The sequence below is a fragment of the Ascaphus truei genome, chromosome 1 (assembly GCF_040206685.1).
Source record: "Ascaphus truei isolate aAscTru1 chromosome 1, aAscTru1.hap1, whole genome shotgun sequence".
Taxonomy (NCBI): domain Eukaryota; kingdom Metazoa; phylum Chordata; class Amphibia; order Anura; family Ascaphidae; genus Ascaphus; species Ascaphus truei.
The window spans coordinates 224,643,887-224,667,687 of record NC_134483.1 but is presented as its reverse complement, the minus strand read 5'-3'; the positions used below and the strand labels follow the sequence as shown (position 1 = coordinate 224,667,687).

Here is a 23,801-nt window from a genome sequence, read left to right as displayed (position 1 = left end):
GAACTTTATAACTATTCCATTATTAACTCCTTTTCTACAAGCTGGCACGGACTCACCAATGACAAGCCCGAGAAGATTAAGCTAATCACTGAGCTATAACCCTTTGTGAGGAGGTAAAACCCCTGTCACTATACACAAACTGTATTATATCTACCTCCATTATATTGGTACACACTATCCCTGCAGCCGGGATGGGGGGATAGAGGTGTTACAGTTGTATAAAGTGCAGTCCCTGTGCCTGGGGACCTGAATAAGACTGCTGTATGATAAAAGTTCTTGGCGTCCATTATTCTACAACCATGCTACCTGAATCCAGCGTGTCAAGGTAACCCATGCGGAGTAGCCATACATAACACACCAATGTAATCTACCTAGAAGCCAGGCATGGAGAATTACACGGAAATATGGTTCTCAATTATAATGTTGGTCAGGTTTAATGTTGCACATTGCATTTCCATATACCTGGGTATATTGCTCAGGGAGTTCCCACCTGGAGACTTCCTGAAGTCACAAGGCTATTGAGCCATTTGCTGAAGGCAGTGGATATTCAGAGTTGAGTGCAAATAGCCGCACGGCTATTCGCACTCAGTAGAACTTAACTGAGTGCGAATAGCCGAGCTGTTATGAACAGGTTTCTATGCCTTTATTCACCAGGAAAACAATCAGAAAGTCTTATAGCTCAGTGGTTATCGGCTATTCGCACTCAGTAGAACTTAACTGAGTGCGAATAGCCGAGCTGTTATGAACAGGTTTCTATGCCTTTATTCACTAAAAAACAATCAGAAATTCTTATAGCTCAGTGGTTATGCAGCAGGCCATTAGCATGGTGGACCAGGGTTTGATTCCTGGCAGGGATGTTTATTTTTTCCATTTTATTTTCTACTGAGTGCGAATAGCCGTGCGGCTATTTGCACTCAGTAGAACTTAACTGAGTGCGAATAGCCGAGCTGTTATGAACAGGTTTCTATGTCTTTATTCACGAGCCAAAAACCAGAAAGTCTTATAGCTCAGTGGTTATGCAGCAGGCCATTAGCATAGTGGACCAGGGTTCGATTCCTGGCAGGGATGTTTATTTTTTCCATTTTATTTTCTACTGAGTGCGAATAGCCGTGGTTCCAATGTGTCCCGTCTGAAGCTTGAGTCAGATCTGGAAGAAAGCAGTATAGGTTATTTATTTCGGTGTATGCTAATGGCCTGCTGCATAACCACTGAGCTATAAGACTTTCTGATTGTTTTCCTGGTGAATAAAGGCATAGAAACCTGTTCATAACAGCTCGGCTATTCGCACTCAGTTAAGTTCTACTGAGTGCGAATAGCCGTGCGGCTATTTGCACTCAACTGTGAATAGCCGTGCGGCTATTTGCACTCAACTCTGAATATCCACTGCCTTTGCGGAATTTCCCCGTCATGAATTTAGGCTGTTTGGCATTTTGAGGAGGGGTCCACTGAGTAAATACTGACTTGCTGACTGTAAACAATGACTGGGTTTAATGCAGGGGAACATGGTTGAATTTCTGGTGTCAGCTCCTTGTGACCTTGGGCAAGTCACTTTATCTCCTTGTGCCTCTGGCACCAAAAACATACATTATAATATAAACTCATCTGAGCAGGGACCAGCCCTCTCTCTCTATCTATATAATCATATGTGCACCATACTGTAATTGTGAAGCACTTTGTCCAATTGGGAAAAAGTGTTATATGGAATAGGTATTGCACCTGTTTTTAATTGTGTATTATGATGTATTTTTCAATAGACGGAGAGTTTGGGATGTGTTGCCTCTGTGCCATACTTTAGATGTCATCCCTTTATGTTTAGTTCTGCCATCTTCTGTGCGATCACCACCCTCTGTTACAGTTCTCATGTGAGTAACCCCATTGCGGAGATGATGTTTTCAGGTAGTAGTCGCTTATTATTTGTATTTGTGTGCTGCTGCTGCAGCTTTCTGTTGCTAGGGGGCCTCAATGTAACAGTCAGGAGAAACGTGGCGGGAGAGAATACTGCTGGGCACAGTTACACACAATCACGTGACTAATCTCAGCCCTTCCATTGGAGTTCTGGCTCCACCGCAAGCAACCAATCGGACTTTAGCCTCCTCGCACTACCTGGGACACAGAGGCTTGAAACGCAGGGCCTGTGATTGGTTGACACGCCACCTGCGACCTCTTCCCTCCCCCCTCCGGTGGTACCGGCCGGAAGAGCCAGTCAGCAACTGCTGCTGCGTGGGAAATATGGCGCAGCTGATCAAGTCCCATGCGGACAAGGACAGGTGAGGGCCGGGTGTGATCAGCGCTACTATGCTGCAGGGACTTGTATAGGGAGCAACGGCTGCACTCGTGCTGTAGCACCGGAAAAAACTAACCCATTCGCTGCCAAAAAAGGGCCAGCAACGCATTGCGGGGCCCTTCCGGCAGCGAAAGGGTTAACGCCGCTGCGTTGCCATCGCCTTGGAGGTTCTGGCCCATTTGTGACGTCATGGAACGCGATGTAAGTGCGGGTGTGCGCTTCCCATTGTGACGCAGTTGCTGGGCAGTAGTGACGGTAACTGCAGTACTGATGCAGGAGGGATGGGGGGAGCATAGCCTTGTTCTTAACATATTCCGGAGCAGCGCTTCTTCCCCAAGCGGCCTTGATTCATAGCTGGGCAGGACCTGTGAAACACTGGGAGTTAGAAGACGGGAGGAAGGGCTCGTGGGGTCAGGTTGATAGTGGTGGCTGGGGGTGGGTAGGGAGGTGAGTCCTACACTGGCTCTGAGATCTGGTATTTAAAAAAAATAAAATACAATTATAATCTAATCAGGGAGTATAATCTAATCCATTTTTAAACCTAATAAATTCAAGCAGCAGTGTAGGCACTCTTTTTGAGTGGAGGTGATATACATTAAAAAAACAGTAACATACATTTACCATAATGTAAAATGTATAAACCAAGTGGTGGTAGGGGGTGGTTGGGGGGTCTGCAGCACCCCTAGTGCCATATGACTACAAGGGTTATGCAATGAATGGGCTGTCAGACATCTGTCACTGGTTTTCGTCATCACTAGGGTTTCCATTAATTTGTTGCTTATCTTGTACGAAAAATTTGCATATGTATTATTTATATGGTGCCAACATGTTCCCTAGCGCAGTACAATAGGGTTGGATAGCCGAAAAACAATAAAACAACGAACGTTAACATATATTGTAACAGTAGGTAAGGAGGGCCCTGCCCCAAGGATCTTACAATGTATACGGGGTAAGGGGAAACATCAGCGAACAGCTGCCACCAAAAGCTAATGTGTTTGGTGCGACTGGTTTGTTCACCTCAGGACTATCTTTGAGATGAGAAGTGATATCAGCTGAACAGCAAATATGTATGTTTTTCTATATTTAAAGAAACCAGCACTGAACAGCTCCACATAGCGCAGTCCTAAGTTATACAACGGAATCCGTTCTGGAAGTAGCGTTGGATAGTGAAAACATTGCAAAGTGAGTCACATGTTAATCAGTGGCAGTGAGCATTGGATAACTCATTCAGGCGTTGAAAAACGGCCCATGGGGTTGCATTGCCCCACCCCCTCCCAACACTGCCCACAATTTTCAATTTGGCGCAGTATCCGAAAGATTACACAAGTGCTCCTCAAATTAAAACTAAGCAGCCAATGTGGACCTGACTTACTACAATCCAAGTTTCTAAGACGTGGTGCCCCAGCCATTGCCAAACCAATTGCTTCCATAGTCAACTCTATCCTGTCTGCAGGCCATATCCCTAAGACATGGAAAACTGCCAGAGTTGTCCCAATCTTCAAAAGTGGGGACAAAAACACTGTCTCAAACTACAGGCCAATCTCTCTTCTCCCAATACTATTCAAAGTAATGGAAAAATGTGTCCCAATTAAGTATACCAAGACAAATTTCCCTACCAATTCCAATCTGGCTTCCAACCCAAACACTCCACCATAACTACCCTGCTAAAAGTTTGCAATGAAATCCTGTGTGGAATGGAACAGGGACAACTCACTGGTGCAGTATTCCTAGATTTTGCAAAGGCTTTTGACACAGTTGATCATGTTATCCTGCTTAACAAACTCCTGTGCTCCTTAATAGGGAAGCATGCTTTAAACTGGTTTCATTCCTACCTATCAGGTACATCCCAACATGTGTATCTCAGGCTCTAACTCCAACCCCTTGGATATCACCTGTGGTGTCCCGCAAGGCTCTGTTCTGGGGCCCCTACTCTTCTCAGTGTTCATCAATGATCTTCCCACAGCTTGTAAGGAAGCATCAATACACATGTATGCAGATGACACAATCTTATATGCAAAATCACAATCCAGGCAGGAACCGGAGCACAGCCTCACCAATGTACCATGGGACACGAAGGGTTCTTTCAAAGATTTATTAGGTTAAAAAAACATTAGGACAAAGTCCTGACAATTACTCTGACATGTTTAATGCACAGTGCACTTTATCCTATATGCACTCAGTCATAGCCTCTCCGACCTTGAACACATACTTCAGTCTGACGTTTTGAGACTCGAAAACTGGATTTCCCAAAACAAACTGTTTTTAAACACTGACAAGACCGTAACAATGGTATTTGGGACCAAGACTACATTTTTAAAGCTTTCAGTGACTGAGCTCCAGATCAGAACCAACGCTAACACCACCCTAACTCCTGTTACTAGTTTTAAATACCTGGGCTTTTGGTTTGACTCCCACGTAACATTCGGGATGCACATTGATACCCTGACATCCCAAACCTATGCCAAACTAGTTGTACTTTACAGGAACAAATTCTCCCTAAGTCTGCTGGTCAGAAAGCGTATTGCACAGCAGATGCTAATGCCAATTATCGACTATGGATACGGCTCGGCACCTCAAACCCACCTTGGCAAACTTGACACCCTCTACAACTCAATATGCCATCTTGTTCTCCAATGCAACTACAACACACATCACTGCGAAATGCTCAAAGAACTAGATTGGTCAGCACTTGTCTAGGCGCAAAGTTCACCTTTCCTGTCTTGCCTTCAAATACTTTCTGGGCAAGCTACCCATCTATCTGAACAAGCTCCTCACCCCTACCACATAGAGCACTTATCTGAGATCAGACTCCAAAAGACTGTTCATGGTCCCAAGGCTCAACAAAGTATCCGGCCGCTCCTCCTTCTCTTACCGTGCACCCCAAAACTGGAACAACCTACCGGAGACTCTCACAGCCACCACCAGTCTAAGTTCTTTCAAAACTAAAGCTGCCCCAAATTGTAATCTGGTCTGTAACTGTTTCATAAGCCTATAATATATATTATCTCTAACTGTGCATGCAATGTCTTGTATATAATGTAGACCCTGTTCACTTATATAACTTGTAACCATGTATTATTTGTCTTAACTCTATGCCCAGGACATACTGGAAAACTGTCATATTTTTTTTTTAGTAAATCATTCCTATCAATTTTTGGTAACTTTTTCGAATGCTCTTGCAACACGTTCTTCCTCAATGCTTTGGGGGGGGGAAAAAATTATATTTTCAGTCTCCGCTTCCACACACAAAAAAAAATAAATCACTTGTGCAGTTTCTATAGGCTCTGCAAAATTAATCTGCTGCGATACGCTTTGGTCAGTTCAGATGATGTCCACGTGAGTCATCAATATAACCATTACATACAGTCTACCTTCTTGCGATACATTTTGGTAAAGGTTAGTCCCGCTCCGTCATTAAAAAGTTCAAGGTCTTAGAAAAGATAGCTTTTTTTTATTTTTTTATGTCAATTTATTTTTTGCTAGCGATATTAACAATCATTATAGGCTAAAGCAGTAAAATTCCGGGCATTACTGAAATCCCTGCTCTCTGGTTAAAATTCCGGGCATTATTCATGCAGTAATGCCCAGAATTTTTTGCAGCTTGCAATGTGTTTATTTCTGGTCAGCCAATCGGCTTTCAGAACAGCTCTGGGACAGGGCAGGGGATTGGTCAGGAAGTAACAGCCACGGGTTGACTCCTCCCCCTCACTCCGTAAGCAGGAGCTGACTGAGAAGATTCATTTGAATGGGGGGGGGGGGGGGGAAGGGGGAAAGAGAGTCTGCAAAGCAAGTGAGTGGCTGTCTGCAGTTTGTGTGTGTGTAGCAGCAGTTTGTGTGTGTAGAGCTGCCGTGTGTGTGCATGTTTCAGTGTCGGCAGCAGTGTTTATGCGTGCAGCAGCAGGCTGTGCTGTGCTGTGCTGTTGTGTTGTGGTGTGTGTGTGTACACAGAAGGGGCGGCAGTGTGTGGATATAGATAGCTGCAGTGTAAGCGTATATAGAGGTGGTTTAATGTATTTACCATTTTATTTTAATAACAAAATCTATATAACTATACAAAAGTGTCTTATTTATGAAAAAAGCCTACATTTAGCCTATAATAGTAATAATCCCCTCAGAACAGGGCATTACTGGCCAATAATGCCCTGTTCTTCGGGGATTATTACTTAATTACAATTAATGTCTCTCACCTTTCCAGATTATTAAAATGTCATCTACAGATTTTCTTGTGATACTATGCGTTTTAGAAAGGGGTTGTTATGCCATATGTGGGTGTCCTCTCAAAGGCCCATGTACAGATTGGTGTATGATGGTACACACTTTGTCCCTATTGCTGTTAGATATAATAATCCTTCTCAAAATAAAAATAGTTATGACATTATAAGAAATTCATAGTAAAGGGTTGTTCACTTGATACGTCCTTTTTTGTAGTTTAAAAAAATATTCTGTAGACTCAGCCTCTCTTATATGTGGTCCGCAGGTATAGAGAGATTTGGATGTCACGACACCCGAATTAAATCCTCTTCCCAGTTGATATTTCACTTTTTGTATTAAATGTCTACGGTATCTCTAAGGTCCGATTTTCGTTGTAAAACCTATTTTCCGAAGAAAAACATGAATGTATTGTAGCAATTTTTTCGTGAGAGTCCAATGACGATATTTCTGGTCTCCCTAGTGACTCCCCCCCCTAACTTTTATATATATATATATATATATATATATATGCTATACGATACCGTTTGACCGAATATCAGAGGCAGCACTCCAGGAGATAGTCAAAAAAAATAGTATTTAATGTGACATATAAACCAACGTTTCGGTCACACGGGACCTTTCTCAAGGTGATGAACCAACAGAGTGAGACATAACACATATATATACCCCTAAGTGGCCAATACAAACAGGTGCAACACATGTTTTAATATAACAATCACTTACATGCTGTATGCAGGGGCTGCCCTTTGAAACCAAGCTGTCAGTTGACAGCTAGAACACTGTAGCTCTCCTGCCACGTAGGCAGTAATTACTGCACATGTGTGTATGCAGTGTTGAGTCAGAGTGCACAGACCCCTGTCACGTGGTGCCGGGCCAGAAGGGGGCGCAACTGTGTGATAAAAAATGATACTGCGCATGTGTAAGCCAAGCGCTATGGCAGGGAGAGACTTTCTCCTCCAAAACGAATGATTGACCCTCGCGCATGCGCGAACCGCCATGAAATAAATAAATAAATGAATGAAACTGCGCTGCTTACAAACAGTGAATAATGCGCTGTGGCTGACCCAGGTGAATGAAGGCTTACACATGCGCAGTATCATTTTTTATCACACAGTTGCGCCCCCTTCTGGCCCGGCACCACGTGACAGGGGTCTGTGCACTCTGACTCAACACTGCATACACACATGTGCAGTAATTACTGCCTACGTGGCAGGAGAGCTACAGTGTTCTAGCTGTCAACTGACAGCTTGGTTTCAAAGGGCAGCCCCTGCATACAGCATGTAAGTGATTGTTATATTAAAACATGTGTTGCACCTGTTTGTATTGGCCACTTAGGGGTATATATATGTGTTATGTCTCACTCTGTTGGTTCATCACCTTGAGAAAGGTCCCGTGTGGAGGACCGAAACGTTGGTTTATATGTCACATTAAATACAATTTTTTTTGACTATCTCCTGGAGTGCTGCCTCTGATATTCGGTCAAACGGTATCGTATAGCTTATCTTTTTTATATAGGATTTGCACCCACCAATATCTACCTAACGGAGTGCCTTGTTCTCACTTAAACACTATATATATATATATATATATATATATATATATATATATTTATTTATTTATTTTGGGAGGTAATAAAACAACGCCGTTCTCGGTAATTCATGAAATAAATACACATATTCTGACTTTAATAGAATACTATTATCTTTTAGCTATATCGAGCAAAGCTTTCAATTCATTTACAAATGGTATCGTCAGGCCCTTACCTAATTTTTTTGTATGTTTGAGTGACCCCTAATCTATTTGCTTCCATATACAGTATAGTGGTACTTGATAAAGAAGACTACAACCCCTTTATCTGCCTGCTTTATTACAATATCTGGATTTTCTAATATAGATAATAGCTTTCGATTCCTCTCACTTTTTTTTTAATCTAAAGAGAGTCTTAAAATTCTATCATGTATAATTTATAGGTCTTGGTTAAAGATGAACCTGTCTGAATTCAATCTGCGGATATTCCCAGGCTTTCCCTGCTAAATCCCATCCGCCGATGTATTCCTGGACTTTCCCTGCCATATCCCATTCGTGGAATAAAATCTACTGTCGGATTACTTAATTGTAAAGCTGCCCGAATTTGTTTAAATCAGTATGGATTACACCCAGGACGAATTTGTAAAAACACATTGACTGATTTCCACTTGGATCCGAATTTGCAGAACAAATTCACAATTTGAATGGAGAAGGAATGAGGAGGACGACTTCTATTTAGTGTGTGTGACCGCAAATCTCCCTCCAAATGACTTGGGGTGACACGTCCTCAAAAAGGAGCACACCTGAGGTACCCTGGGAGATATGCTAATGGCTCTGCAAAGTATATTTAAATTGGTCGCATCCCACATTTGTAGAGCTGCTGTCCTGAATAACAGGTTGTATAGGTTCTGAGCCGGTTGGACGCCATACCTCATTCCTCATTATGTGCCATAAACTTCTCCACTCAATAACACTGTGTGCTGTGGTATGGGAAGCCAACAGAATCTCTTCCTGCGGCTTGTAGTTTTATTATTTAATTTTTTTTGGTTTGTTTTTCAACTTCAACTCAGACACATACTGACAGGTGACACCTGGCTTGATTGGCTCAAGTACTTAACAGTACAAATAATGTTTTGCACCCAATTTTTGTCTGTTATAGGGTTAGCTGTTACATTATTCAACTTTTCTTAAGGGAAATTAAAATTCTGTTGCACCGTTGCCCAATGTGTGCATATCTGTCATGTAGCACCACTGCCACCCTGTATACTAAAGTTTTGAGCTGTAATTCTCACTGAATGCTTATACAGGCATACCCCGGTTTAAGGACACTCCCTTTAAGTACACTCGCGAGTAAGGACATATCGCCCAATAGGCAACCGGCAGCTCGCGCATGCGCCTGTCAGCACGTCCTGCACAGCAATCCCTACCTGTACCAAAGAAGTGCGCAAACGGGGAGACTATAGAGCCTGTTACAAATGCGTTATTTACATCAGTTATGCACGTATATGACGATTGCAGTACAGTACATGCATCCATAAGTTGGGAAAAGGGAGTGCTTCACTTTAAGTACATTTTCCCTTTACATGCAAGCTCTGGACCCATTGCGTACGTTAATGCGGGGTATGCCTGTACTTTGTAGTAGCTTCCTCTTAAAAGCAGAACACTTCCTGCTTGACATGTTAATGTTCCTTGTGGAGCATGCCTGAGAGGTGCGCTAGTAGCGGGATTAGCAGCATATGTGAGCAGTGAGCAAATCATAAGTATGATGTGACATGATGCCGCCCAGCAGCTGATTTCGCTCCCACTGCTAGAGCTGATTCCCAGAGAAGTGTAGAGGTTGTGGTTTCTAGTCCTGTTGGGCCTAACACCAGTACACCATTCCAATCACAAGGTGCCTTAGGCTCAGTATAATTCTGGACATCTAAGGCAGTGTGGCATGTGATTCATTTAAATATACTTTGTATAGCCATTAGCATATCTCCCAGGGTGTCCCAGGTGTGCTCCTTTTTTGAGCACAAGTGTCTCTCACTGAGTTTATTTGGGGGCAGGTTTGAGGAGATTATCTAGATAGATGCACTACTAAATTTGAAGTATTTGCCCTCCCCGCGTTCTGCAAATTGGTGGAATATGTTCTGCGGCGTTGGATCCGCTCTTCGGATTTGTTGAATCCATTTTTGGGCTTGGTGGAGTCGGTTCATCAGATTGGCAGAATCTCCCTGTTTGTGTCCCTCTGACGAAAGGCACTGTTTAATCCGCAGCAGATTGGAATTCCAGCGAAGATTCTGCCCATCTCTAAACAAAATGATCTAAGTTGTACAGTTTATTTTATTCATGTCTTATCTTAAATTACCAGCTGCACTCATGAAAGTGTCTCAGCATCTGTTAAAATGCCTGTGATGTTGCCTGGCTGTCCTTTGGATATCTGTATTTTCACTGATCCATGTTTGCTGCATGGTATATAGATACCTTCTGCAGTCCTAGCGTATACTTGGAAACCTTAATATCCATACCCCAGAAGTCTTAGCCTTTATATAGTGGTGACCTTTCCTCAAATAAATGCACGGTCAGTGTAGGTTACTTATAACTGTAAGGACAGCAATATGTACTTAATGCAGCACTTTAGCATTCTGGGTGTCTACACGTTTACTTATCTCTGCATGAACATGAATCCTAATACTGTGTATATTTTACTTTAACATGCTGATCCTATTGCATTTGCATGGTATACATGCAGTTGTTGAAACATGGATTTATGGTCCTTTCAAGAAACAGATGTCCAAAATGACTTTTATATATAACTGGTATATTTGCCCACAAAGGACTAGTTCAGCTCCCATTGAGATTTAAAGGCCCTGTTCAATGTGGTATCGTTCTGTATTTCTAACCAATTGTTTCTTCATTTTAGATGTTTAACAGGTTTGTAAATGTAGACCCATAAATGTTACTGTGTTAAAGCACGATGGCTCATATTATACTGTAAAGTGTATCTGTGATTTTCGTTACAGGCTAGTAGGGTGCCCAAGGAAAGCAGCAGTTCATAGGTCCTCCCTTCATCCTCTCTCACCCCACTCCCTTCATCCTCTCTCATTACCCCCTCCCTCCCTTCATCCTCTCTCATTACCCCCTCCCTCCCTTCATCCTCTCTCATTACCCCCTCCCTCCCTTCATCCTTTCTCATTACCCCCTCCCTCCCTCCCTGTCATTAACACACACAGGACAGGCAGAGAAAACACACACACCAGGACAAAACAGAACATATATACACACAGGACACAGTCTCGCCTATCTCTGCTCCATGCTTTTCCTCCTCTCTTTGGCCCCACCCCCCAGACTCCAGCCACCTCCTCCTGATTGGCTGCTGCTGTGTAATGCAGGCAATCAGGATGGAGGAAGCTGCCAAGCCCCCTAGCAGCAGCAGCCCTGCTCTCTCCCTTCTTAGGGAAAATCCCGTGACTGGTTACTAAGTCCAGAGAGGTAATACCGGACACATACATGTTCGGTATTATCTCTCATTTTTTATCGGACAGAGTAACCAAATACCGGGCTGTCCGGTTCAAAACCAGACACCTGGAAACCCTAGTCTTATTATAGAGTATGTTGTTGGAGTGGAAAGTAGCTCACACTATATCCATTCAAATCTTGTTCGGGTGTATTGATTTAAGCCAAACTGCAGTGTCTATAAATCTAAAGCCGTTAAAGCGCCTATTAATGCTTTATTAATTATAAAAAGCTGAGATGGCTTTGATTTTGTTCTCAGAATTTATGCGGGTGCCACACGGGATTTGTGACGCTGCGAGGATCAGGCTGCAGTACTGTGAGATTACTCTGCAACCCCCAAGGGTCCTACTTGCTTAGGCCAATGTGATCCTATATTCTTTCTGGTATTGCTGTATACACCGCACTGAAGGAGGGAGAACAAGGGTGTCTGTGTGAACTCCACTTAATAATACAAAAAGCCTGGAAATTACGATGCTGACTTATTGATTTAAATGTTTGTTTTCTTTTTAGGTTCATCTGCATATATCCAGCTTATATCAATAACAAGAAAACTATTGCAGAGGGAAGGAGGATACCCCTTGAAAAGGTAACCGAGACCAAGGGAAAATGGCAGATGTACATTGTGTAACCCCTCTTTGCCCGGCCCTAAAAGAGGGTCACATCTAAGTGCGGTGGAGTAGATTTGGTGCAGGTGTTGGTGCTTAGTCTCTCATATCTTTTCTCACGGTGCTGGTGTCCGGGCTAGCTGGTGTAAGCAGGTGGTAATAAGGGCACTGGGAACTTATAGACATACTGGTTACTTGATTGAGACAGACTGGTATCACACATACTTCTTCCCTGAGTACTTCGATAGCATCCCAGGAAGGCACACACGGCTCTGTCACCTTTCATTGATGACCTACAATTTCTCTCTTGAGTCATTTTCAGACACTGTCCAGGATTGTGCGCAGGGATGTGCAGCTCCCTACTAATCCATATATGGCAGCCTGGGGTGCATAAGCGTAAAGTTGGTGTTGGAGCAACTCAAGGTTGTCCCTAATCTAGAGATCGCTTCCATTGAGTGCCAAGCACATCCTCCGTTAGAAATGGGTATGATCCTGACCCTGTATTATTAGCGGCCCTTCTTAGGTAAAGGGCACTCTTCCCTAACTTCAAAAAAACAAAAGGTGACCATACTCCATACAGTTACACATTTTAAGATATACACTAAACATGGTCTGTGCTGTACAGTACAGGGTTTTTGTCACTTTTTTTTTTTTAAACTCTTCAGAACTTTTCTGTCCATTTTAGCGGTGTAGGACGTTTGGCCGTGACTAAAACCCCACCTGGACACTTTGCCGCGATGTGTCCTCCTGCGCCCAACCACTATCCGCCGCGCACCCGACCTGACAAGTCAGGTCCAGCCGGCCGCTCCGACAACTGCATGTTTAAATGTCCCGCACGGGGACTGCCTAGACAGGCCGCGGGACATTTAAAGATGGCATGTCTAGGTCTCGCACGGGACATTTTAAACATTTCCAGTTGTCGGAGCGGCAGGCTTGGCTAATTGGGTCAGGTGCGCGACGGACCGGACATAATGGCGAAGTGTCCCGGCGGCGGGACGCCGGCAGCATTTTGGTCGCAGCCAAGTAGCTGCGATGAAACATCCCATTCCACATTTTCGAATAAGAGGGATGTGTACTATTTGTCTATGGACATACTGATGCGTCGATCTCTGTCTTTGTGTCTGTGTCTGTGTCTGTGTCTGTGTGTGTGTGTGTGTGTGTCTTCTGACGTTTATCCCGAATGTCACTTCTACCTTATAATGTGCGCAGCAGTCAGAGCCCTGGATATAATCGCTATGCAGGAGTAAGGCATGACACGGAGTATAGATGTTCACACATTTTGCTAAGTAAGTCAGCATAGCACTTACCTGTGTCTCCTGCCCCCTGAGGCCGTGCTTATACCCAATGCGACCGGGTGCGCGACACTGCGCACCACCAAAACAAATGCATGTTTTGCACTGAACGCGCATGAAATGCGCACTAACGAGGCAGCCAAGCGTGCAAATTTTGAGCAGATCCAAGAAATCGATTTTCTCAAAGGACTGCTGCGTCACGTTCAGCGAATGTGGACGAACCGCTCACGTGACATGGCCACGCCTCCTGCTTGCAGTGCAGATTTCGGTCGTGCGCATCGCCATGAGGGAGCGCGTGCTCTGCCGGATTGGGTATAATCGCACCCTTAGAATACAGTCGGTGTAATGTAACAAACCAATAATAATTCGGACATTTTTGGTGTCCTTTTTTTATTTATTTATTTTTTATGCTATGGTGAAAGCTTGACACTTTCAAATATAGACACCTTGTGTTCCTTGCTTTGCATTTGATGCATGAATAACCCACGTACTGTAAGAAAACCTTAACCTGCGTCCCTTTTGTTTACTTTAACAGGCTGTGCAGAATCCCACGTGTGCCGAGATCCAGGATGTGTGTGAAGTGAGCGGGCTCACTGTTCTTGTCGAGGTGATGGAGGCATTCTTTGCGCTGTCGTTTCCTTGTCCCAGTAATCCATTCCCCGTGCTCACTAAACTGAATGTGTCTTCTCTACACTAGAATAAAATGTACACCCGCGAGTGGAACCGCGATGTGCAGTACAGGGGCAGAGTGCGTGTGCAGCTGAAGCAGGAGGATGGCACTCTCTGTCTTGCTCAATTCCCATCAAGTAAGTTTGTGTGTGCGTTTTTTTTCATTCACTTTTGATGCGCCACATCTAAACATAATAATAATGTAAGTGTCAAATCGTTTAAGATTTGTTTTTGCCATATGCTTTTTGTGACTTACATTATACCACTTATACACACTCTTGCATAAGTGCAAGATAGTTTGTGTGTAATATTATGTAGACAGCACCAACATAAGTGCATGAAACTTTATAAAGCACATGATTGGAAAATGAATTCCTATTCTCTCCAAAATGGTGGCGCAGACAGCTACAGATATAAAAGACACAATAGTGTAGACGTCTTAAATCGTTTGTGATGTTGACATAAGATCCAATCTATGCACGCACATTTATGCTATGTAAGTCCCTGCTTCACAGAGCTGCTAATGTAAGTGGGAGGTTGGGATGGGGTAAGTCCAGTGCCTAGTCAACGTGTGCACGCATGCGCACGCACGCGCACGCACTTGATGGTGGGCATAGCCTAGTGGCATAAAATAAGTTGGGTCATGTTTATGTCCACAAAAAGGCTCATTTGATTGCCATCATTCAAAATGTTGTGTTGCCTATTAATAAGAACTAAAGTTTTTGGGGTCTTTTTTTATCGCTTTCTTGCATTTTTTTTGATTTAGCAGAAATGAAATTCAGTTCTGAGTCTCCAGATGAAAGCAGTAATATTGGTATAGTCCCTTAACTTGCCATGTTACCATTTTTTGTCTCTTAAATTATGAATCAAGCGATTAAAAGCCAAAACGATTTCCATGCGAGTGCTTTTGATTGATTGCTGTCCATATTGCTTACAGTGACGGTCATTTCAATATTCCCTTCTGCTTGCTGAATATTAGCTGGGGGGGAGGGAGAGGGAAGAGTTACGAGGTTCATTGTGATGTCGGACCAATTGTTCTGCACATGACACATCACGCGTTCATTTATTTTTCGTTTTTATGTTAGGAAAAGCTGTGATGCTTTATGCGGCAGAAATGATTCCCAAACTCAAGACCAGGACACAGAAAGTAGGAGGAGGCGACCAAAGTGTGCAACAGGGAGAAGGGGGCAAGAAAAGCAAAAAGAAGAAGAAGTGATTGACTTCTGTCACGTTGCGTTAACAAAATAGACTTTTGACCCCAATTTACTAAGTAGTACTAAACCATAAGGCACCTTAACTCAAATATATGGGCTTGACATGCCTTGAGGCTCAGCACAGCTTGGTGAATATGGCTCCTTGTGCAACTCAAGCTGGCCTATCTATAAATAATATTTAGCAGATTCCTTTTAGATGTGACCTGCAATGATCATCACCTCGGATCCCCGCTGAAGTAGGTCTGTAACGCGCAGTGTTTGTGACAAACTAGAGCAAGCAAAACCTTACATGCCTGTTGCATACGCTACACTAGGCAGGAAGCAGCTGGTTTTAAAGCTGTACATCACATGGTGCGCATGGCAATATGAATACACACAATTTATAGCAATTCCCCATGAACCCTCCCCTACATGTAAGAAGTGAGACTCCCACAACAACTAACTGGAAGACGGGGATTTAGGAATTGGCAGGATGGATGTGTGGAAACAGCTTGGTTAAGTGAACTAAATTAGATAACTGATCTTTAAAGGGTTAATTAACCTGCAAAATATTCTCCAGGTTGGAAACGCACCTTTATTCTGAGAGCGCTCTCCCTTCCTATCCCCACCCCCCAAAATCTCATTACAATCGGAGGTTGCCATAGGTTTCCTATTACTTGGTCGTAACATCCGTTACATCGCCAGTGCCTATTTTGCCTATTTTGAAGAACAGATTTCTCTGCTCGTTTCTGTGCTTCAGTAAAGCTTTTATTGGTGGCTGTAGTTCCATTTACTGTAGCAGATTATTATTTTATTGTTTACAATGGTGCTCTCCAGAGAGAGAGAGAGCTGTTGGCCCGTCTTCAATGTTGTGACGTGGCTTCCCTGTGTGAGAGGAGGCTTCAGTCCCATGCATTTTAATAGGGGCAGAGGAAGTAGCATTCTGAATAGGCTGAATAAAGGGCCTAGAGGTCTAGAAAAAGCTGCATGGTCTATATGAAATGTTGCTGCCTCATACGAGTGACGGGGAGAAATAAAATCACCAGGTTGAGTGTTAAATATATATTTAGTGCTTTTTTTTTTTTTTTTTATTGTGTCTTGTATTGCACCAAAAAGGTTTCACAGGAAATTTTAAATATGCTCGTATAAATTCAGCTATTGCTTTTATTTTTGAATGGGTTGTTTGTTTTTATATTATTAAGTTTCTACTTTAGGAGAGAGCACCCTAATTATGGTCTCGGAGGGAAAATGGATGCGGCTGTGGGAAGACCCAGCAGTTTACAGCCGACACCTGAGGGGCTGCAGCATAAAACGATTAAGACCACACAGTTGGTGGAGATGGGGAATGTGTAATAGTGGTGGTTTTTTTGTAAGGAATCCTAACCAATGAAATATAAATTGATTTCTAAACTACAATACGAGTCACATTTAAATGTGGTAGGATATCCATACGCTATAGTCCCATCTTCTTATCTTATACTATATTAGTGAAAGCACTGTATGTTTGCCTGCCTGCCTGCCTGCATGCTGGATGTCCGGTGTCCCTAGCGGCAATCTCATTGGTCCCTTGGCCCGCCCGCCCCCGCACACCTCTCATTGGCCTCACACACTCACACCACCCCCTTGGCCCGCCCCCCACACCTCTCATTGGCCTGAGGCGGAGTGACGGGCCAAAGGTCCAAAAAAATAAATAAAACACACACACACACACACACACACACCTCTCTCCCCTCTCCAAATCACCTCTTCCCCCTCCCCAGCGGCATCACCTCTTCCCCCTCCCCAGCGGCATCACCTCTTCCCCCTCCCCAGCGGCATCACCTCTCCCCCCTCACCGCTCCAAATCACCTCTCCCCGCTCCAAATCACCTCTCCCCGCTCCAAATCACCTCTCCCCCCTCCCCGCTCCAAATCACCTCGCTTCCCGCAGCTGCCACGCGGCGCGTAAGATGGCGGACCCCCTTCCTCCCTCGCGGCGCCGAGTCAGACGGTGGCGGCGCCCGGAAGTACAGGTAGGTGTCGCTCCCCACCTCCGGCGCCAAACGGAACTGAGAAAGGGCGCATCAACTGAGGTGTGTGTGTGTGTGTGTGTCACTGTCCACTGCCCCCCCCTCCTATCCACTGCCCCCCCCTCCTGTCCACTGCCCCCCCCTCCTGTCCACTGCCCCCCCCTCCTGTCCACTGCGTCCCCCCTCCTGTCCACTGCGTCCCCCCTCCTGTCCACTGCCCCCCCCTCCTGTCCACTGCCCCCCCCCTCCTGTCCACTGCCCCCCCCTCCTGTCCACTGCCCCCCCCCTCCTGTCCACTGCCCCCCCCCTCCTGTCCACTGCCCCCCCCCCTCCAGTCCACTGCCCCCCCCCCTCCAGTCCACTGCCCCCCCCCCTCCTGTCCACTGCCCCCCCCTCCTGTCCACTGCCCCCCCTCCTGTCCACTGCCCCCCCCTCCTGTCCACTGCCCCCCCCTCCTGTCCACTGCCCCCCCCTCCTGTCCACTGCCCCCTCCCTCCTGTCCACTGCCCCCCCCTCCTGTCCACTGCCCCCCCCTCCTGTCCACTGCCCCCCCCCTCCTGTCCACTGCCCCCCCCCTCCTGTCCACTGCCCCCCCCCTCCTGTCCACTGCCCCCCCCCTCCTGTCCACTGCCCCCCCCCTCCTGTCCACTGCCCCCCCCTCCTTTCCACTGCCCCCCCCTCCTGTCCACTGCCCCCCCCCTCCTGTCCACTGCCCCCCCCCCTCCTGTCCACTGCCCCCCCCCCTCCTGTCCACTGCCCCCCCCCCTCCTGTCCACTGCCCCCCCCCCCCCTCCTGTCCACTGCCCCCCCCCCTCCTGTCCACTGCCCCCCGCTCCTGTCCACTGCCCCCCCCCTCCTGTCCACTGCAGGAAATGCAGGGGGAGGAATCCATGCCTTTGAGGCGCCCCCCCCCCTCCCTTTGACGCCCCCCCCCCCTCCCTTTGACGCCCCCCCCCCTCCCTTTGACGCCCCCCCCCTCCCTTTGACGCCCCCCCCCTCCCTTTGACGCCCCCCCCCCTCCCTTTGACGCCCCCCCCCTCCCTTTGACGCCCCCCCCCTCCCTTTGACGCCCCCCCCTCCCTTTGACGCCCCCCCCCCTCCCTTTGACGCCCCCCCCCCTCCCTTTGACGCCCCCCCCCCTCCCTTTGACGCCCCCCCCCCTCCCTTTGACGCCCCCCCCCCCCTCCCTTTGACGCCCCCCCCCCTCCCTTTGACGCCCCCCCCCCCTCCCTTTGACGCCCCCCCCCTCCCTTTGACGCCCCCCCCCCTCCCTTTGACGCCCCCCCCCCTCCCTTTGACGCCCCCCCCCCTCCCTTTGACGCCCCCCCCCCTCCCTTTGACGCCCCCCCCCTCCCTTTGACGCCCCCCCCCTCCCTTTGACGCCCCCCCCCTCCCTTTGACGCCCCCCCCCCTCCCTTTGACGCCCCCCCCCTCCCTTTGACGCCCCCCCCCCTCCCTTTGACGCCCCCCCCCCTCCCTTTGACGCCCCCCCCCTCCCTTTGACGCCCCCCCCTCCCTTTGACGCCCCCCCCCCTCCCTTTGACGCCCCCCCCCCTCCCTTTGACGCCCCCCCCCTCCCTTTGACGCCCCCCCCCCTCCCTTTGACGCCCCCCCCCCTCCCTTTGACGCCCCCCCCCCTCCCTTTGACGCCCCCCCCCCTCCCTTTGACGCCCCCCCCCTCCCTTTGACGCCCCCCCCCCTCCCTTTGACGCCCCCCCCCTCCCTTTGACGCCCCCCCCCTCCCTTTGACGCCCCCCCCCTCCCTTTGACGCCCCCCCCCTCCCTTTGACGCCCCCCCCCCTCCCTTTGACGCCCCCCCCCCCTCCCTTTGACGCCCCCCCCCCTCCCTTTGACGCCCCCCCCCCTCCCTTTGACGCCCCCCCCCCCTCCCTTTGACGCCCCCCCCCCCTCCCTTTGACGCCCCCCCCCCCTCCCTTTGACGCCCCCCCCCCCTCCCTTTGACGCCCCCCCCCCCTCCCTTTGACGCCCCCCCCCCTCCCTTTGACGCCCCCCCCCCTCCCTTTGACGCCCCCCCCCCTCCCTTTGACGCCGCCCCCCCCTCCCTTTGACGCCCCCCCCTCCCTTTGACGCCCCCCCCTCCCTTTGACGCCCCCCCCTCCCTTTGACGCCCCCCCCCTCCCTTTGACGCCCCCCCCCCTCCCTTTGACGCCCCCCCCCCTCCCTTTGACGCCCCCCCCCCTCCCTTTGACGCCCCCCCCCCTCCCTTTGACGCCCCCCCCCCTCCCTTTGACGCCCCCCCCCCTCCCTTTGACGCCCCCCCCCCTCCCTTTGACGCCCCCCCCCCTCCCTTTGACGCCCCCCCCCCTCCCTTTGACGCCCCCCCCCCTCCCTTTGACGCCCCCCCCCTCCCTTTGACGCCCCCCCCCCTCCCTTTGACGCCCCCCCCCCTCCCTTTGACGCCCCCCCCCCTCCCTTTGACGCCCCCCCCCCTCCCTTTGACGCCCCCCCCCCTCCCTTTGACGCCCCCCCCCTCCCTTTGACGCCCCCCCCCTCCCTTTGACGCCCCCCCCCCTCCCTTTGACGCCCCCCCCCCCTCCCTTTGACGCCCCCCCCCCCTCCCTTTGACGCCCCCCCCCCCTCCCTTTGACGCCCCCCCCCTCCCTTTGACGCCCCCCCCCTCCCTTTGACGCCCCCCCCCCTCCCTTTGACGCCCCCCCCCCTCCCTTTGACGCCCCCCCCCCTCCCTTTGACGCCCCCCCCCCCTCCCTTTGACGCCCCCCCCCCCTCCCTTTGACGCCCCCCCCCCTCCCTTTGACGCCCCCCCCCCTCCCTTTGACGCCCCCCCCCCTCCCTTTGACGCCCCCCCCCCTCCCTTTGACGCCCCCCCCCCTGCCTTTGACGCCCCCCCCCCTGCCTTTGACGCCCCCCCCTGCCTTTGACGCCCCGCGCGCGCACACACTGACTGACTGCCGCACGCACGCACACACTGACTGACGCGCACACAAAGCCTGACTGACGCACACACTGACTGTGTGTGCGTCAGTCAGTCTGTGTGTGTTTGTGTTTCTGCCTCAGACTCACTGACGCGCGAGCAAACACACAGTGACTGACGCACACACGCTACATGAAGCTGTAAAGGAGGGAGGGAGGGGGGGGACTGGATTGATGTGAATGGGGGACAAACAGAGAGAGGGGGGAGGAGAGAGAGGAACGGGAACATTACATCCCGGGCAACGCCGGGTCTCTCAGCTAGTGCCTTATAATTTCTGAATCTACATATCTGAAGTTTCTTGTTGGTTCTATAAAAAAAATAGTGCAGTGACACTTTTTTATTTGTGTGTGGTTTCCCCCCCTCCTCTCTCTTCCCCCCCCCCCCCCCTCTCCCACCCCTCCGTCTCCCCCTCTACCATTCCTAGAGGGGCATAGGGGCATATTGTATAATATGTTGCATCTCCTGCAGACAACCCTGACTTCATTAGGGATGAAAATTGTTTGACAAGGCAACTTAATTTGTATGTCCTCGATTTAAAAAAAAAAAAAAGTATTTTGTAAATCACCCATAGCTTACTGAGGGCAGACAAAATAAACATATTTCTTATTTTGAATGGGTGATGTTTATTTTTAAGTGTTGTATTATTATGGTTAAGACAGCATTGTCTGTTCATCTCTGGATAGATACTTTTTTTAGCACATTATCTTTGATGTTTGGTGAGATGCCTTTTAATAAGAGGAGCAGTACTACAAGTACATGGTGACAGCTAAGGCCCCGCTCCCTCAGTCAGCGCGCCCGCACTGCAGACAGGCGGGGAGCTGACAGACACAGACCGCGATATGCGGTCTGTAGGGAGCGGGGGCTGGAATGCGAGGGGCGTGGTTTAAGCGGAGGGGGTGTGGTTTAAGCGGAGGGACCCGCAAACCCCCCCCCCCCTCCACAGGTTGGGCTCCCGGGCTGCAGGAGGGAGCTGCTGCGGGCTGCCCTACTCACACGCCGACACACAGGCACACACACACACACACACACTCAGAGAGGCACTCATGCACACACACACACAGGCAGGCACTCACGCACTCAGGCACACATACACACACACAGACAGGCACTCACGCTGCTTTCCCCCCACACTCTCCTCCTCCCGCAGCCTCCCCTCCTCATTGGCTCACAGCCACACCACGTGACGCGTCGCCGCTTGGGATTACAATTCTCTTGAATCCCCTGGCGGCTGACGCGTCACAGCGTGTAGTGAGCTGTGCAGCCAGGGGGGATTCCCCTGCTGGTGGGGAACGCTCGTGCAGCCGCCCGCGCCCGGCAGCGGGTCACAGGCTTAAAGCAAAATACTACTTTCCAACTTTTGTGTGTCATGTGGCGATGTATAACTCTACATTCTTATCTAGATGGCAATCGTTTGGTGTTCCAGCTATAAATCTGTGACAATCCTGATTGTGTGCCAAACATGGTTGCTTCAGTCAGTGCAACTCAGCAGCTACATTTATCTTTACACTATATTACTAAGGTAACATTATCTATTGTTAGTTTAAACTGCTGGGAACATTGCAACCCTTTCCTGTTTGGGATAATTGGTAGCAAAAGATCTTGCACTGCTTCAGAGGTTAGCTAAAACCAGCTATAGAAATCAAAGGATGCTTTACAACTTATTCAAAATAGCATTAAGCATTGAAACTATAGAACTGATTAAAAAAAATATATATATTTCATGTGTTTTGCTACTTTAACAACATAAAAGACCTGGCTCAAGCAAGAATCAAGATGCAAAGGTCTTGATCCATCAGATCCAGTCAGTTGGTGATCAAAAATATTTATTCATTTAATGTTTTGTTCCGCTCTGGGACTGTCCTTGGGTCTGGGGCATCCTGAGGAAACTATAAAGTTGAGCAAAAATATTTAACTCAGTCAAGCAGGTCAGTGCAGCAATATTCTGATTTTTTCCCCCCTGCGCAATGCTTGTTTCGTTGAGTCTATGGTGCAGGCGTGCGCCTGTCAGCCCAGCGATCTGTGGACTACAGATCCTCGCGATGGGAAGGTGTGTCGGAGGCGTGGCCGGTGATGTCACGGAGCTGGTTATCCGTCATCGGACAAACCGCTCGCAAGACAAAGTTTAAAAAAAAGTGTCTTGTGAAAACCAGACGCACACACTCTGGATGTTCCCATAGACATCAATGTGTTTGATCGCGCCGTGTGAGTGATTACCCGCACGGTCGCACTAAGCATGGACACGACCTAAGTCTGCTGTATTTCCAGATCTAGGTACAACTATGAGACCTGCTGCTTACCAAAGCATTCTCAAAATATTGGAAAATGTGTAAAACGACCACATTAAAGCTGCAGTTCAGTCAATATCCTGCATGTGTGTTTTTTTTAATAAATCAGTTCTGTAGTAAGAAAAAATACTTTTAGCATTTTCTGTTTTTAAAAAAACAACTTTGAAAGACCAATTTTCTTGTATTCTATTTTAACAGCCATTTGCTAAGGCACTGCCCCTTCATGTCCTGTCACAAGCCCTGGCACACCCCTTTGTCAGCCGTGCCCTCCCTCTAGCACATGTCAGTGCAGGAGTGCTCATGAATATTCATGAGCTTCCACTGACAGACAAGCAGAATATAAACATCCCAGCTTTTAATATGTCACCAAATTTCGACCTATCAATACATGGAAAACGAATTGACCTGCAGCTATACTGTTCTTTAGGTAATTAGAGATTGCACACATGAAACTATTGAAGTAAAAAAAATAAATGTAAAAAAAAAAAAGACAACTGCAGCTTTAAAAAACCTTCTTACTCCATACTTAATGGCCTGTAACCTTTGTCTGTTTGCGCTCAAAATGTGCACCCTTACATTGCTATGTAGTGCCCTACGGGCCCCTCTGGCAGCGTATCTCAGAAAAAGAACTTGCTTGTGGTGTCAGGGGGACGCCTCTCACAAGGGTCTCCACTGTCTGCGCCTTCCTGCTTTTAGCTTTGTGGGTCACAGTGATGATAATTTCTTTGGCTGTCTGCCCCTTACTCGGGCTGATGACACACATTGTATGTTATATTACATTAAAAGGTTGAATTAATGTGATCCATTTAACAACCTAAACTTTTGATTTACACCCTTAAAATCTTTTCCCCAGTTTCCATCACAGAGTTTACACCTCCCATTGAGCCAACACGTTATGTTGTGTATAAAAAAAGAGAAATAAAACCTGTCATGGTGAAAATCTGCCATTGTTATTTAAAAAGCATTGAGGAAAAGTTGTATGTTTGGGCTATATTAGCAACAAAAAGCCCTGTCCGATCATACCAAGTGAAGAACGGTGCTAGGTCTGATAATCGGACGTGCACATACAGAATAGTGATGCGATATTCTTCAGAATGCGACACCCAGCTATACAATACTTTCTGTACCAGCTGCTGGCAAAGGGCGAGTTAAAGGAAGTCATAATATAAAGGGACAAACACTTGCTATGTCCTAAAATGTAGAGACACTAATCTTTCCCTAGCACCTTTATTTATTTGAACCCTTCTGCTGCCAGGCAAACCAATGCATTGATGC

The 23,801-nt window shown here is 47.9% G+C and overlaps 1 protein-coding gene across 1 annotated transcript; it reads left to right on the top strand.

Moving 5' to 3' along the window:
- Positions 1 to 2,113: 2,113 nt before the first annotated feature.
- SRP19 (signal recognition particle 19) lies at positions 2,114 to 16,455 on the top strand. The gene is made up of 5 exons (XM_075601623.1): positions 2,114 to 2,267; positions 12,032 to 12,107; positions 13,954 to 14,025; positions 14,116 to 14,224; positions 15,173 to 16,455. Exons 1-5 carry the CDS (start codon positions 2,230 to 2,232, stop codon positions 15,301 to 15,303), a joined length of 426 nt encoding a protein of 141 aa, XP_075457738.1. The 5' UTR covers positions 2,114 to 2,229; the 3' UTR covers positions 15,304 to 16,455.
- The last annotated feature ends 7,346 nt before the right edge of the window (positions 16,456 to 23,801 follow it).